General features: G+C 44.8%; 1 protein-coding gene across 1 annotated transcript; it reads left to right on the forward strand.

The window, feature by feature from the left end:
• The first annotated feature begins 799 nt into the window (after nt 1–799).
• On the forward strand, nt 800–3,549 carry DKK1 (dickkopf Wnt signaling pathway inhibitor 1). The gene is made up of 4 exons (XM_028104632.2): nt 800–1,167; nt 1,419–1,581; nt 2,725–2,868; nt 2,990–3,549. The coding sequence occupies exons 1-4, from the start codon at nt 922–924 to the stop codon at nt 3,241–3,243; spliced, it is 807 nt and encodes a 268-aa protein (XP_027960433.1). The 5' UTR covers nt 800–921; the 3' UTR covers nt 3,244–3,549.
• Nucleotides 3,550–15,074: the final 11,525 nt, after the last annotated feature.

Genomic DNA, 15,074 nt, shown 5'->3' on the forward strand with positions numbered 1-15,074 from the left:
TTTCCCAACGCCAGTCTCTCGCCTCCCTCTCTAAACTTCCCATCAAAAGAGAATTAGTTCTTCTTCCTTCTTACCCCCGTTTGATGTGCAAATTTCTTTCTCTTTACACATTTTTCTCGCGGTGGCGGCAGGAGGGGGGGCTGGGGTGTGGAGGAAGGAAAGGGGTGGGGGCGAAGCTGAACCAACTTAAACGGGGGACCTCACTCTAAATCTGCAAACCGAGGGTCTGAAAGGTTAATCAGCAACGTGCACCGGCCCCCTGGCCCTCTCGCTGGGACGCTTCGAGACACTTTGAGTTACCAGTTGGGCTGTATTTCACCCCGAATTCTGTTTACGGTGCCCAATAAATGAGTAGGACTGGAATAAAGGAGACAGGAGAAAAGCGGTTTTGCAGAACATTACAATCCCGCTCCGAAAAGTACTTCCGAGCCCGGGAGCGCAACCCCTGCTGCAGGGGGCGGGCGCCGGGGTCCCAGGTTCCTCCCTCCGCGCGCCTCTGTGGACGCGGTCCGCGCTCGCGCTCCGCAACACCCGCGCCCCGAACCGAGCTGGGCCAGGGGACCAGGCGCGCCAAGGAGGGCGGGCTGGGGAGGGCCAAGCCCCCCCCCCACCTCGTGTACACACACACACACACACACACACACACACACACACACACACACCCTCCAGCCCCTCCCAGCGCTTTGAAATCCCATCCCTGCTTTGTTGTCTCCCCCGAGGGGCCGGGATGCTCGGAGCCCGTGGTATAAAGGCGGCCGCCGCAGCGGTGGCGGCGCAGACTTGCGCCCGCAGTCGAGACTCAGGGAGCGCGGGAGGCGCTCGGAGCCCCGACTGCAGCCGTGCCGGCGCGGCTTCCAGGGGCCAACCTTGCAGAGAGACATTCCTGCCTTCGCTCGGAGCCTTCCCCGGACAGCGTCTGCGATGCCGGCCCCGGGCGCAGTGGGAGCCGCCCCGGTCTTGGCCGCCCTGCTAGCGGCGGCCCTCTGTGGTCACCTCCAGGTCGGAGTGAGCGCCACCTTGAACTCGGTTCTCGTCAATTCCAACGCCATCAAGAACCTGCCCCCGGCGCTGGGCGGCGCTGCCGGGCACCCGGGCTCCGCGGTCAGCGCGGCTCCCGGGATCCCGTACGAGGGCGGGAACAAGTACCAGACCATTGACAACTACCAGGTGAGCAGGGTCTCGGGGAACCCGGGACGCGGAGACCCCGAAAGGGGGGGGGGCTCAAGTGGGGAAGAGCATGGAGAACGTGTTGAGTGTGTGCAGTGCGGGGCTCAGTCGGGAAGTTTGCGTCTGGGAGCCCTGGGCACACCAGCTTCGGAGAGGTGCGCGCAGAGGGCCGGTGACGAGCGTCGGGGTCCCGGAGCTTGGGGCCCTGGAGGCGCAGGTGCCTCACGCCCTTGCCTGGCCCCTCCCCGCAGCCGTACCCGTGCGCCGAGGACGAGGAGTGCAGCACGGAGGAGTACTGCGCCAGCCCCACCCGCGCAGGGGGCGCGGGCGCGCAAATCTGCTTGGCCTGCAGGAAGCGCCGAAAACGCTGCATGCGTCACGCTATGTGCTGCCCCGGGAATTACTGCAAAAATGGTGAGTCCGGTAGCTCCCTTTCGGACTCGGACCGTCCCGCATTTGGCCTCCTACGGATGGGAGGAGAATGCTCCCGGCTTTGGGAACCCAGTGGCGCCACCTGCGAACGGGTGCTCAGCCTGCAGGGTTCCCCCAAAATCTTTGGAGTGCTTGATCTCGGAGGTCGTGGAGCGCCTCCTCTTCCTCCGTGCCCCTGGCCCGCTTAACAGGACTGCTTGCCACAGAGTGAACCCTTCCCTGAACATGTGTCGAGAGTACCTTGACATCAATTGAGAAAGATGGGGAGGAAGGTGAAACCAAGTATACAGAGAGCCCAAGGAAACCAGCCCTGGCCTTAGCTGCCCTGTGTTTCTCTTACAGTGTCTCCCAGGGCTCTACCACGCTGGCCTCCCTCTCCTGGTCCCTGTTAAAACTGATGTCAGCCAGAAGACAGTGATTTAGCTATCGGTGCTGGCCACCCTTAAGGGGGATCTTGATACGCATCCTGCCGTCTGAATCCATCCCCCTGCCCCCAACCTCCTGCTACCTTAAAATAAGTCCTCCGCCCTGGACCACAGATCCACTAAAATTTAATGTCTCAAAGAGGTAGGCTCAGACAGCCAAAAAAGTCTCCAGAAATAAGCTTGAGGCTGGCGACCCTCTTTAGGACCCAGTAATACTTGGGGCTGAACTAACTCAATCTCTGTAATATAGAAATTATACAGTGAAGTAACCGGTGGGTGAGATTGTAATCTTCCAGGCAGCTGGTGTTGCATTTGCTTAACTTGGTCTGCCAGTACCCATATAGCACCGAGGGCAGAGAAGTTATTTTTAAAAAATTTAAGTGACTACTTTTATTTCTTACCCCAAGGGTGATATTAACATGGGCAGAAATCTCACTGCCACTACCACAGTTGGTAGGAAAGTATTTTAAATAGCTATATTGGGGATGTTGCATATGACTGCACAGTGCACGGATTGATGCTTCTGTCCATCTGGGGAGTTTTGCATTGACACTAGGGAGGAAGTTTGGCTTGTGTTTAAAATAATGTCACCACAACGAAGCATCTCAAGGCGGTGCAGGCATAACAGACTGCCATGGGCAAGGCTCTTGGTGGTTAACTCCCAGCTGTAATGTGTTACTACTGTCTCCTGCTTCCTTAGGGATATGTATGCCTTCTGATCACAATCCTTTCCATCGAGGGGAAATCGAAGAAACCATTCTCGAAAGTGTTGGTAACGATCACAGCACCGTGGATGGGTATTCCAGAAGAACCACGCTGTCTTCAAAACTGTATCATACCAAAGGTAAAGGACCTTACCATTCGTTCTCTGTTAGCACGTCGGGAGTGTCTTTGGGATTTTCTTCATGAAATGATGCAGACCTGGCAGTAACCATGTACTTTCCCTATGGTCCCCTCCTTTCCAGGGCAAGAAGGCTCGGTCTGTCTCCGATCATCAGACTGTGCCACAGGGCTGTGTTGTGCTAGACACTTCTGGTCCAAGATCTGTAAACCTGTCCTCAAAGAAGGTCAAGTGTGCACCAAGCACAGGAGAAAAGGCTCCCACGGGCTGGAGATATTCCAGCGCTGTTACTGTGGAGAGGGTCTGTCTTGCCGGATACAGAGAGATCACCATCAAGCCAGCAACTCTTCCAGACTCCACACCTGTCAGAGGCACTAAGCCAGCCGTCCGAACACCGTGGACTCCTTTGCTATAGTAGATGCTATGAAAACTGTGTGTGACTTCTATCAGCTCAATCCTAAAGGATGTACAAATTCTGTGGTTATGATTAAGCATTCCAATAATACCTTCTGAAAATCTGGAGTGTTAAGAGCTTTGTTTCTTTATGGAACTCCCCTATCATTGATTGCAGTAAATTACTGTGTTGTAAATTCTCAGTGTGGCACTTACCTGTAAATGCAACAAAACTTAATTATTTTTCTAAAGGTGCTGCATTGTCTATTGTTTCTCTTGCTATGTAAATTTTTGTACACATTGATTATTATCTTGACTCTAATATTCTATATTGAATTGAAATAAATAATTTCAGCTTATACTTCTTAAATGCTTAAACCCTTCCCTTTTAATTCTAGACCCTAGAACGCAAGGAGCTTTTGGAATGACAAATAATAGGTATCTAAACTTGATCATGGAAATGCTAGCTTATTTTCTGAAATGTACTATCTCAGTGCTTAGGTTACATTTATCTCTAGGCTGTGATAGTCCTTGAAATAAAATTTAACATTTAATACTACACAATGTTACAAGTATAGATAAATTTTGGCATTGTGCTCTCAGAGGGGTGTGTGTGTGTATATGTGTTCTAAAGGGACAGAAAGGTGACCTGTTTTAAGATGATCAGAGGAAGATACTGTCTAAATTTAAGACAGTGTTGGTCAATTCTAGAGTAATTTTAAGACATGTGTTCTCCGCTGACAAACTCACAATCATGGTGCAATCATGAGACTGAATCTTACATTACTACTTTCAAAAACAGCTTCAAATAAATTAATATCTACCCAAATGGTTAATAACTCTTGAGCAATAAAGTTTCCCACAAAATACCAGAGCAAAGTACTGGATGGTTAGCAGAAAGGGTGTGTGTGTGTGTGTAAATACAGTTGAGAAACACATGCAGATTTTGTACCAAATTATTCGGTTTGAAGTATCTTTACTATTTCATGCCAGGAAGACTTGTTCTAATTACTTTGATTTTAAGAGAATTATATAAAAACTGCAAATCTTCTCTCATACCTTTATTTCCTTCCCTTACTAGGTAAGGTGAATATTTCCCTTTTTATTTTCCTTAAATCTGTTGATTAGAAAGAGTGTAGAGATAAATTGTTATTAAAAAAACAAAACAAAACAAAAACCAGAAACAAGATCTAAAGTGGCTTTGCATCTTCACTTGCCAGCTTTGGCATCAGCAAATCCGAGACCAGGGAAGAGGGAAGCATGCAGTCCCAATTTCACTTACTCTGTCATATTCTAAAAGTCGGTATCAAAAAAAATCACTGGGTTTAATGCTGGGTTTAAGGCACTCCAGAGGACAAGGACTGATCAACTGTCCACAAAGTTTCCTTCAATAACACAGATGTCCGGGAATGTTTTTGTCTTCCGGGAAGTGGTTCAATTTCAAGGGGCTCAGCCAAGGAGACACAAGGTTTGGTTGGTTCTTCCCTAACAAGGCAGCTGGCAGGATGTCTGTTGTTCTGTTCGCTGTTGTCTGCAAGTTTCAGCCTCCTGAAAGAGAGGAGAAACTTTATTTTTCTACATGTGCCTGTTCGCTGACTTGCCAATTCGAAGGCCTGCCATCTCCAATAAAGCACAATAGAGGAGGGGAAACAGGAAACCCTTTCTTCAAAAAGAAAGAAGGGCCTCTGTTTTAAGCGGGGGAAAGAAGCAATCATTTAAAAGGCCTCGGTTAGGAGATCCTTTCCTCTCTCCAGGAGTCAGCCGCCGCGGCCAGAGATCCTCCGTCTCTGCCCACTTCAACCATGTTCCTTCCTTGATGCTCCCCGTCTTGTGACAGGGGTGGGAGAGTAAGAAACCAACCAGGCAGGGACACTTCTTCCCATCGAGGCAGGAGTTAGGAAGGGATTTCCACCCAAAAGAAGCTCTGCACATTTATAAAGGTGTAAGAATATCAAGAAAACTGTAGATACTTCATTAGCTAGTAAGGCGGATACAATACAAATTCAAAAGAGGATCATTTAAAGATCTTGAACCTTTTAGATGGTGGCACTTCAGTGCGTTTATGATTTTACTTTCAAACAATTTGAACGGAAAATACATGAACTTGGGAATGCATTCAGAGGCTATTTTATCAAAGGGACGCATACTCTACGCGTGTCCTCGCATCTTGCTCTTTTTGGGTCTTGCAGATCATTCTCTGTAGACATAGAGAGGTGCCTCGTTCCCTTAATGGCTGCCATCAGTGTGTAGGATGTTGAGATGGCTATACCATAATTTATTTGGAGTCATCATGGAGACATTTTAATTATTTCCAGTGTTTTTGCTTTAACATATTATGCCGCAAGCATAGAATTTTGTGTCCTTGTGCTGGTATAGTTGGTAGGAGACAATGACTAATTTCGGGGCACCTGAGTAGCTCAGTCAGTGAGGTGTCTGACTTCAGCTCAGGTCATGATCTCAGGGTCCTGGGATCAAGTCCCATTTCAGGCTCCCGGCTCAGTGGGGAGTCTGCTTCTCCCTCCCCCTCTGTCTGCTGCTCCCCCTGCTTGTGCTGTCTCTCAAAAAATTAAATCTTTAAAAAAAGTAATGACTGGGGCGCCTGGGTGGCTCAGTCATTAAGCATCTGCCTTCAGCTCAGGTCATGGTCCCAGGGTCCTGGGATCGAGCCCCGCATCGGGCTCCCTGCTCAGCAGAAGCCTGCTTCTCCCTCTGCCTCTGCCCCTGCTTGTGTTCCCTCTCCTGCTGTGTCTCTGTCAAGTAAATAAAATCTTAAAAAAAAAGTAATGACTAATTTTTGAGGCGAAATCTGAAATAAAGCCTGCTTTCTGTAGCTACTCATAAGGGGTGGCTTGGGCAAAATGTGGATGCGTGCTTATCACCGATCTAGTCGTGATTAAACTCTAAGTTGTATCAAAGGAGGAAGAGGGAAATACAGGTTTATCCTAACGATCTGACAGTAATCTCTGGCATTCAGTGAAAGGTAGAGTTGCTCTAATTCCTTTGAATTTAAAATAATTATTAAATAAAATTCCAAGCAAGTCTTTTCCTCATCCTTTTTTTTTTTTCTTGGTTTACTGTAAGAGTTTAATTTTCACGTTTTGTTTAACCCGAACTCTAGTGATAGGAGTGAGAATGGGGATGTATTGTTTAAAAGAAAAACCACAAATATGCAGCCTCAATAGGGTTATTCATAATTCAGCAGATCAAACCCCTCTATGGATTTTTCCCATGGTAAATCAAATTGCACTAATTAAACCATGGGATTAGTAATGTAATTATGCAATTACAAATTTTATTAGTTTCAGTATTTTAAGGTTTTTTTTATGTATTTAAGTAATCTCTACACCCAACATGGGGCTCAAACTCACGACCCCGAGATCAAGAGTCGCATACTCAACTGAGCCAGCCGGAGGCCCCAAGATTCAGTATTTCTAATTACACCATCAAATTAGCAGTCAGTGCCACTTATGAAAATTATAGGTTTAATCATTAACTTTTCCTTCACTTTTAAACTAGCTATATTATCTAACTTTATCATGCTACCAACTTTTGTAAATAACTTTTTTTTTTTAAACACTTATTTGAGAGAGAGTGAGCACAGCAGGGGGAGTGGTAGGCTGAGGGAGAGGGAGAAGCAGACCCCCCGCTGAGCAGGGAGCCCGATGTGGGGCTCGATCCCAGGACCCTGAGATCATGACCTGAGCCGAAGGCAGACGCTTCACAGACTGAGCCCCTTAAAAGAGTTTGAGAGAGAAATGGATAGCGTTACCGTTTGGCTTATGTGTTCCACTGAGTTCCGGATTACAATTTTCATTAGTTTGAAAAGACTAAATCAGAGTGTAGTACCAAAATAGAAAATAAATGCATTATTTATCTCTATACTGCAAGAGCAGAAAATAAGTGTATCTAATTTAGGCATCTGATGTCTGTGCAAATGGTTGTACGCATGGGCCTTTAAGTTTGTCCTAATGTAACTGCTTAGAAGTAGTCAATTATATCAAAAATGTGTGATTACAATACAGGTAATGATAATCTTAACTCAATAAACGTGCATTGAGCCTGCTTTGCTTGCTGGGCACTATGCCGGCATTTTAAGGGACGTACACAACACTTTCTCTAGCCTCCAGGAGCTAACTGGTTAGCAAGGGAGACAGCAAACAATTAGGGCTAAGAAGTGGTTCAGGACAGTGCTTAGAAACACAGCCTCTGGAGTCGCATAAAACTGAACAGAATCATGGCTCCCTTGGTTTCCAGCTGCACGTTGTTGGACAAAGGCGATCTATCACCTCCCTGATAATACAGAGGGAATTCCAGCTTTAGAGTGTAGGTGTAAGGAAAAATGCATGCATTGTAAGAATATTTAGCATTACGTCTAGCTCATGGTAAGCACTCAATTTTAGGTCTTTACTACTAGACAATAAAACCTATACATTTTATTGTAGGGTACTATATTATATATATTATATATAGTAATACCTGAAATTTATATAGATATATTCGTACCTGAAACAGATTTAGAGGTAATTAGCCTGCAGGTGCTCATAAAAAGCTTCAGGAACACAGTGGTCTATCAACCATCTTCTCAAGGTCCTTTTATTTCAAAGAAGAGAAACCATTTAAACCAGAGAAGGTAAAAAGGAGACATGGGTTGGAATGATAAGTCATTAAAAAAAGAAAAATAGAAAAATCAGCATGGAAACCATTTTGCAGACTGGCTTCATTAGCTTGCTAATGATTTCCGCTCTGCTGTAATTTGCCCATGCCTATGGCTGGTCACGGGGATAGGACTTCCATCCTCATCGTGCATGACATCTTTCAGCTCGGCTCAGTCCAGCAAACAGCTTCATCTCTCAGACTCTGAGACCGATTCCTGCGCAAGGTTCTGACTGGCTTAGCTTTTATCAGGGGTCCACCTCTGGTCCAGTTGTCTAGCTCAGCTACCCTAATTTTTATTTTATTTTATTTATTTATAGTGTGCATGTGGGACTCCATCCCAGGGACATCCCAGGATGATGACCTGAGCCGAAGGTAGACGCTTCACCGACTGAGCCCCCTAGGCGCCCCTTGGCTATGGTGATCTTAAAACCTAACAATGCCAACTACATCCAGTCCACCTGGGACAGGAACACTGGGAGTTCTGCAAGGAGGAGCGTGTAGGAGCAGGTACCACTGCCAAGTCTACCACGTACTAGTTCTGAAGGATGAGAAGGAGTTCACAAAGTAGAAAAAGATGGATACTGGAGACAGAAGAAGCAACATGAGCCAAATTGTGAAGCTATGAAAATAAAAATGCAACCATGTCAAGGGCCAATAATTCACTGCAATTATAGTGTATCACAGAGGAAGACTTTTCTGATTTTTTATTTTGTTATCCCAGAAAAAAACAAAACAAAACAAAACAAAAAAAAAACTCTTCATTTTCAGCAACAGTTACCACATTGGGTGGTGATGAGAGTGGCAGGCAAGATGTGTGAGACACAATTTGTCTCCAAAGATTACTAGTCTGTCCTCAAAAGACAGAGGGTTTGTTTGTTTTCTTTTTGGGTTTGGGGGTGTTTTTTGCCAAAAAAAAAAAAAGTTATAAAATAAGAAGAACATTACTTCATTCCCAGCAAGACTTGGTCATATTAGGTGGAGTTGGAGTTCAAAAAAGTACATTTCATACAATTCTCTTCTTGACTGATGTAATTAATAAACAGCTTTCACAAATCATGGATTTTTTTTTGCCCACAAGTTATAATTAAAATAACGTGACAGTCTCTAGATATTAGTGAACGTAAAATGACATGGGACGTACAGTGGCAAGCAACCACTGCAATTATAAACTATTAAGCAAATTCTGTAGTAAGAAGTAAAATCAGCTGAAGACATGGCTGGCCACCATCGCTCCCTAAAATGTTTCACAATATTGCACACTAATATCATCCTCATGAGCGGAAATTACTTTTAGAAAGACTTCTATTTAAATAGTTCATGATCTGGGACACTCAAATGTAAACTAAACGCAGGCAATGATACTTAGTTTTGACTACACCTAATAAAAGGCTTTTATACAACAAAGGAAACCGACAGAACTAAAAGGCAAACTACTGAATGGGAGAACATATTTGCAAGTGCCATATCCAACAAGAGGTTAGTATCCAAAATATACGAGAAACTTATACAAGTTACATCAAACAAACAAACAAAAAACCCAAACCCAAATAATCTAATTAAAAATGGACAGAGGACCTGAATAGATATTTTTCCAAAGACGACATCCAGATGGCCAACAGACACATGAAAAGCTGCTCAACATCACTCATCATTGGGGAAATGCAAATAAAACCACAAGGAGGTATCACCTCACACCTGTCAGAATGGCTAATATCAAAAAGACAATAAATAACTAGTGTTGGTGAGAATGTGGCAAAACAGAAGTCCTCGTGCACTGTTGGTGGGAATGCAAACTGGTGAGGCCACTGTGGAAGGCAGTATGGAGGTCCTCAAAAAGCTCAAAATAGAACACCATCCAATCCCACAATTCAACTTCTGAATATTTGCCCCAAGAAAATGAAAACACTAAATCCAAGATCCATGCCCCGCTGTGTGTCCTGCAGCTTTATTTACGATAGCCAGATATGGAAGCAAGTCAAGTGTCAATCAAGACATGAATGGAGAAAGAAGCAGTATATTCGCACAATGGAAGGTCACGGAGCCATCAAAAAGCACAAAATCTTACCCTTTGTGGCAAGAATGGACTTCAAGAGTATGATGCTACACAAAATGAGTCAGACTGAGAAAGACAAAATACCACATGATTTCACTTACATGTGGAATCTAAAAAACAAAACAAATGAACAAACAAAAAAAACCCAGACTCTTAAATACAGAGAACAAATTGATTGTTGCCAGAGGGGAGATGGTGGGGGGCCGGGGTGGGGGTAAAATGGGTGAAATGGTGGTGGGGATGAAGGGGGACAAACTTCCGGCTACAAAACAAGTCAGTCATGGAGATGAAAAGTATAGCGCAGGGAATACAGTAAAATTGTAATTACGATGTATGGTGACTACATTTATCATGGTGAGCACTGAGTAATGAATAGTAATAGAATAAATGTTGTACCACCTAAAACTAATATAACATTGTGTCGACTATAATCCCGTAATATAATAAAATAGTCAGCACAGGTGCAGAAAACAGGGCCCTCTCACACACATTGCTAGTAGGAACCGCAGTTGGAATTACCTTCCTGAAAGAAAATTTGGCACGTGTTTTAAAAATATGAAAACTCTGATGCATCAACTTTAGAAATTCCTTTTAAGAACAGAATCATGGGGGGGGGGGCGCCTGGGTGGCTCAGTTGGTTCAGCGACTGCCTTCGGCTCAGGTCATGATCCTGGAGTCCTGGGATCGAGCCCCACATCGGGCTCCCTGCTCAGCAGGGAGTCTGCTTCTCCCTCTGACCCTCTTCCCTCTCATGCTCTCTATCTCTCATTCTCTCTCTCTCTCAAATAAATAAATAAAGTCTTTAAAAAAAAAAAAAGAACAGAATCATGGGAGCCCCTTGGTGGCTCAGTCATTAAGTGTCTGCCTTCGGCTCAGGTCATGATCCCAGGGTCCTGGGATCCAGGCCCGCATCGGGCTCCCTGCTCGGTGGGGAGGCTGCTTCTCCCTCTCCCACTCCCCCTGCTTGTGTTCCTGATTTCGCTGTGTCTGTCAAATAAATAAAATCTTTAAACCAAAAAAGGACAGAATCATGGATGCATACAAAAATCTGTCCACAGTGACATTACTTTGGCGAAACTTCAAAATGAATTCGATGTCACATGAGAATGGTTTAGGTGATTTACAATCGGTCCTTAAAATATTCTACATTCATTAAAATTACCTGGAGAAATTATCCCAATTCTCCCTTGTTAGAACATTTGAGGGGGGAATAAAAAAGCATATTATAGAACAGACAGAGTATGATCTGAGTGACTTGTGATACCAGAGAGCTAAGTGTAGAGGACCATCTCTGGAAGGTGCAATTCTGAGAACTATTTAATCTCTTTTTATTATTTCCCGTTTTTCTCAACAATCAGGCAGGGATTACCATTAGTAGTAATTCTAAAGGTAGGACAGACACTTGCGTTTTCCTTGTGAAATGTTGTACACATTAAGCAGTTATGTTGACGTAGCCCATTCAGATTAGAAGTTACCCAAAAACTACAGAAAAGAAAAATGCCCTTCCTTTGCTGACCAAATTCTTTCCCATTCAATGAACAGACTGGGAGAACCAAAGCTGGTACAGGGAAGACCTATGACAAGTATTTGTTGAATGAAGGAACCGAGGAAGGAAAATTAGGAATATCTGTGCAAATTTCAGTAAAATTACAGCAAAACATACTTAAAAAGTATTTTTAAACTATCCAGAAGGAATAGGGAGTAGGCGAAAGAAAAACCGCACTACATAGTATAGATGATAAACTTTTTTCCCTTCCTCTGTATCGTGATGAAATGTTGGATACAGTCCATTAATGACACACAAATGGCCATAGCAGGACACGGTCTTTCGACACCTTGGTTGCTGAGAAAACTCTCTCCTTCCACCTTGTGACAATATAGTTGACACTCCCAGACAGTGTGGCTTCTAATCTCACGGGAAGGGGGACTGAGATGTATAGCTCATTTAAACCAAGCTAGAGACGAGGAAGACAATGGACATTCTTTGTCCAGGGAGCTCAGCACACTTCACAGTTTGATCACCTGTCTCCCCTTCTGGATCAAGGAACAGCAGGAGCTTGTTATGTCCTCACACGCACGTGGCTATTGCAGAAAATTTGAAAACAAACAGAAAGCTACAACTTCCACTTTTCTAAGACCGAGTTCCCTTTTTTGGCAAAACTCAGACACAGGGCAATTATTTTCTTACATTAAACGCTGCATTCAACAACTTTCTCCTTGCCGCTCCTACCACCACCACTCTCGCCTTAAGGAACCCTACGCCTGGTTTCCCGCAACCCTTTACTTTCCCTTACTCTTTCCGTCAGGTTTTTTAAATTCTAATTATCTAATCTTTTGCAGCTGCGTCCTGCCCACCTGCCCATTTAGACCGCGTGGACGAAGCGGTTAGCTATTTGCCAAACCAGTTCCTTCCTCCTAGGCGAACTCCCAGACTCCCTTGCAGTTGGGTGCAGTCACATGGTGGGTTTTGGCCAAGGGCAGGGGGAGGGGGTGTGCCTAGAGACCCTGCTCTGGTTTCTCCCCCACCTGCAGATCTCCAGGAGAATAACGACAGCCCTGCAACTAGGTGGCTGAGCCTCTCCCAGCCTGGGTTTCTGAATAGTGGCCTCAGATTCTCCCTACCCCCACCTGCCACTTCTAGGAGCAAGAAATAAACTTGCATTGTGATAAGCCTTTGAGATTTAGGGGTTTTTTTTTGTTTGTTTGTTTTACTTAAACGCACACCTCAAGCTTTACCTTTCCTCCTTCCTTCCCTTTGTTCTCCTTCCAGATCCTCCCCCTTTTCGAGCCACATCAGAAACCTACCATTGGCCTGATACACAGTAAGGGTATGGAATTGTAGGGGGCACCTGAATCCGCCTTGTTAGTGTTTGTATGAAAACATGGAAGCATGCCCCGCTGAGCTTGACAGGCAGTAGGAATTCAGGAATGATTTTACTTTCCTTTTCATGACTGGGGTCTTGGCAAATAAAACCACCTTCCGCCTAAGCAATACAACTGGAGGGCAGGGACTAGAGCAACAGCTTTCAGAACACCTGTCGGGTAGCGGGGACTAGTCTGAGTTCCACGTATATGTTTCTTCCTTCCGTTCTCCCAGCCCCCTGACGTAGGTGTGTTTATTGCTCCCATATTATGGTTGGGGAAACCAAGGCAAAGAAAGCTTGAGGTGTTTGCCGGAGGTCATGGAGCTACAAAGGGACAGGGCCGGGACTGGAAACCGGGAAGTCAGCTCCGAAGTCCAGGCTCCTAACCACCACTAACAGGGCTGGTTAGTCAACCACCTAAAGCCTCGGCAGCCCTTTAGTTACTTACCAGTTAGACTAAAAACAGGCTAAAGATTTATCTGGGGACTTGGGAAAATGTAGCACCTCAAGTTTCTGAATTGAGAAACATCTTTTTATGAAATTCCATTAAAAAATGTATTTGAGATGTAATGTGCTGGTGTTGACCAAAAAGGAGATTAATAAAACTGTGAAAATAAAGCAATCTAAAGTGAAAAATATCTGCTCTTTCTTGATTAGAGTTTAATGAGTGCGTTACCAGGAAAGTTGACTTTTAAGTCACAGATTTTTATGCCATTTCCCTCATACAAGAGGATGCTTTCTGCACAATATACTGCGAACTACATTACAACAAAATCCTTGCATTTAAGGCCAGTTACCGAGTCGCCTGTATATAAAGCGTACTGTGTGCGCGTCACGCATGTTTTTGCATTCCGATTATTGTCGCCTGTAAGTCCAGCCTTCCAAACCTTAAATGCTGCCGGTGGGTAGTGACAGCTACATTAATGGTTACCATTTGCTATTTGTTAACAAATGAGGTCTGAATTGTTTCAAATTCTAGGAGAAAAAACTCTGGCATAATTCTATCATGGATTCACCCAAAAGAGCTAAAAATAGAGTCACACACAGAAGATACCGAAATTCAGCGTTTAAGAGAATGTTTTTCTTGGAGCAAAGCTGATGCTGGGCTCACAACCTGGAGGTGGACCCTGAGGTCAGGGTTGAATTTGTACCGGGTTTTAGGTCTTATGAAGGTGTCTGGCTCAAAGTAAGGGCTCACTAAGTGGTCATTCTGCTAAAACCAGGCAGAGACTCCAAGGTGGGGGAGTTGTGTGTGTGTCCTTGTGTGGAAACTCTTGCAGTCCACTTGTTTATTGAGGATGCTGTAGTCACATTGAATGGTGACGTGTGTCATGCCATCAGAAAGGGATTTTCCACGTCGGTGCAGGTTTGAGAAGTCACGGCATTGAATTTTAGTCCTGTATATACTCCTGAGTACATTTCAAAAGGGGTGCTAATTTTTTAAAAAGGTTTTATTTATTTGAGAGAAAGAGAGAGAGCACAGGCAGGTGTAGGGGCAGAGGGAGAGAGAAGCAGGAACGCCCCCCACCCCGAGAAGACAGCCAGATATGGGGCTCGATCCCAGGACCCTGGGATCATGACCTGAGCTGAAGGCAGATGCCCAACTAACTAGCCACCCAGGTACCTCAAGGATGATAATTTTATAGCTTTCTTAGATAAGTAGTTCCTACACTCAGCTCACCATCTGAAATACCTGGGCAACTTTAAAAATTCAGATAACTGGGCCTTTCAAGATGTACTGAATCAAAATCTCCCAGGACTGGGCCTATCCACCTAGATTTTTCAAAGCTCTTCCATTGATACCGCACATCTAATTTTGGAACCCGCTGCTACATGTCCTTTAATCAAAATGCTTTACTCCCAACAGAATAGCCACACAGCGGGTATGTGGGAAGAAAATACCGGTGCAATACTCTCACACCAGTACTTGAGCGTGGGTGAATCAGTCATTCCAGGTGATTCTTTCAACGATCCTAGCAGTGTATGTAAATGCTCAGCATACCAACACAGCAAGGACACAAGATGCTGAGACATAAACGGATGTCCTCAACATCCTACGGGGGCAAGGCCAGACAGATGAGGAGGATCTGGATGCCCATGGCCCTGAAGCCCACGTTAGGTCAGTGGTGATGAAAAAACTAACTTTAAATTTTTTTCAGGTGTTAAACTTTATACATTTGCAGATACTCCTTTGAGAAAATGCATTTTACTGAATTTCACACTCGGATGAGAGAAATAGAAAC

Source organism: Eumetopias jubatus, unplaced genomic scaffold (genome assembly GCF_037043125.1).
Source record: "Eumetopias jubatus isolate StellerSeaLion01/CBP00866 unplaced genomic scaffold, mEumJub1_p1.0 scaffold_17, whole genome shotgun sequence".
Classification (NCBI taxonomy): domain Eukaryota; kingdom Metazoa; phylum Chordata; class Mammalia; order Carnivora; family Otariidae; genus Eumetopias; species Eumetopias jubatus.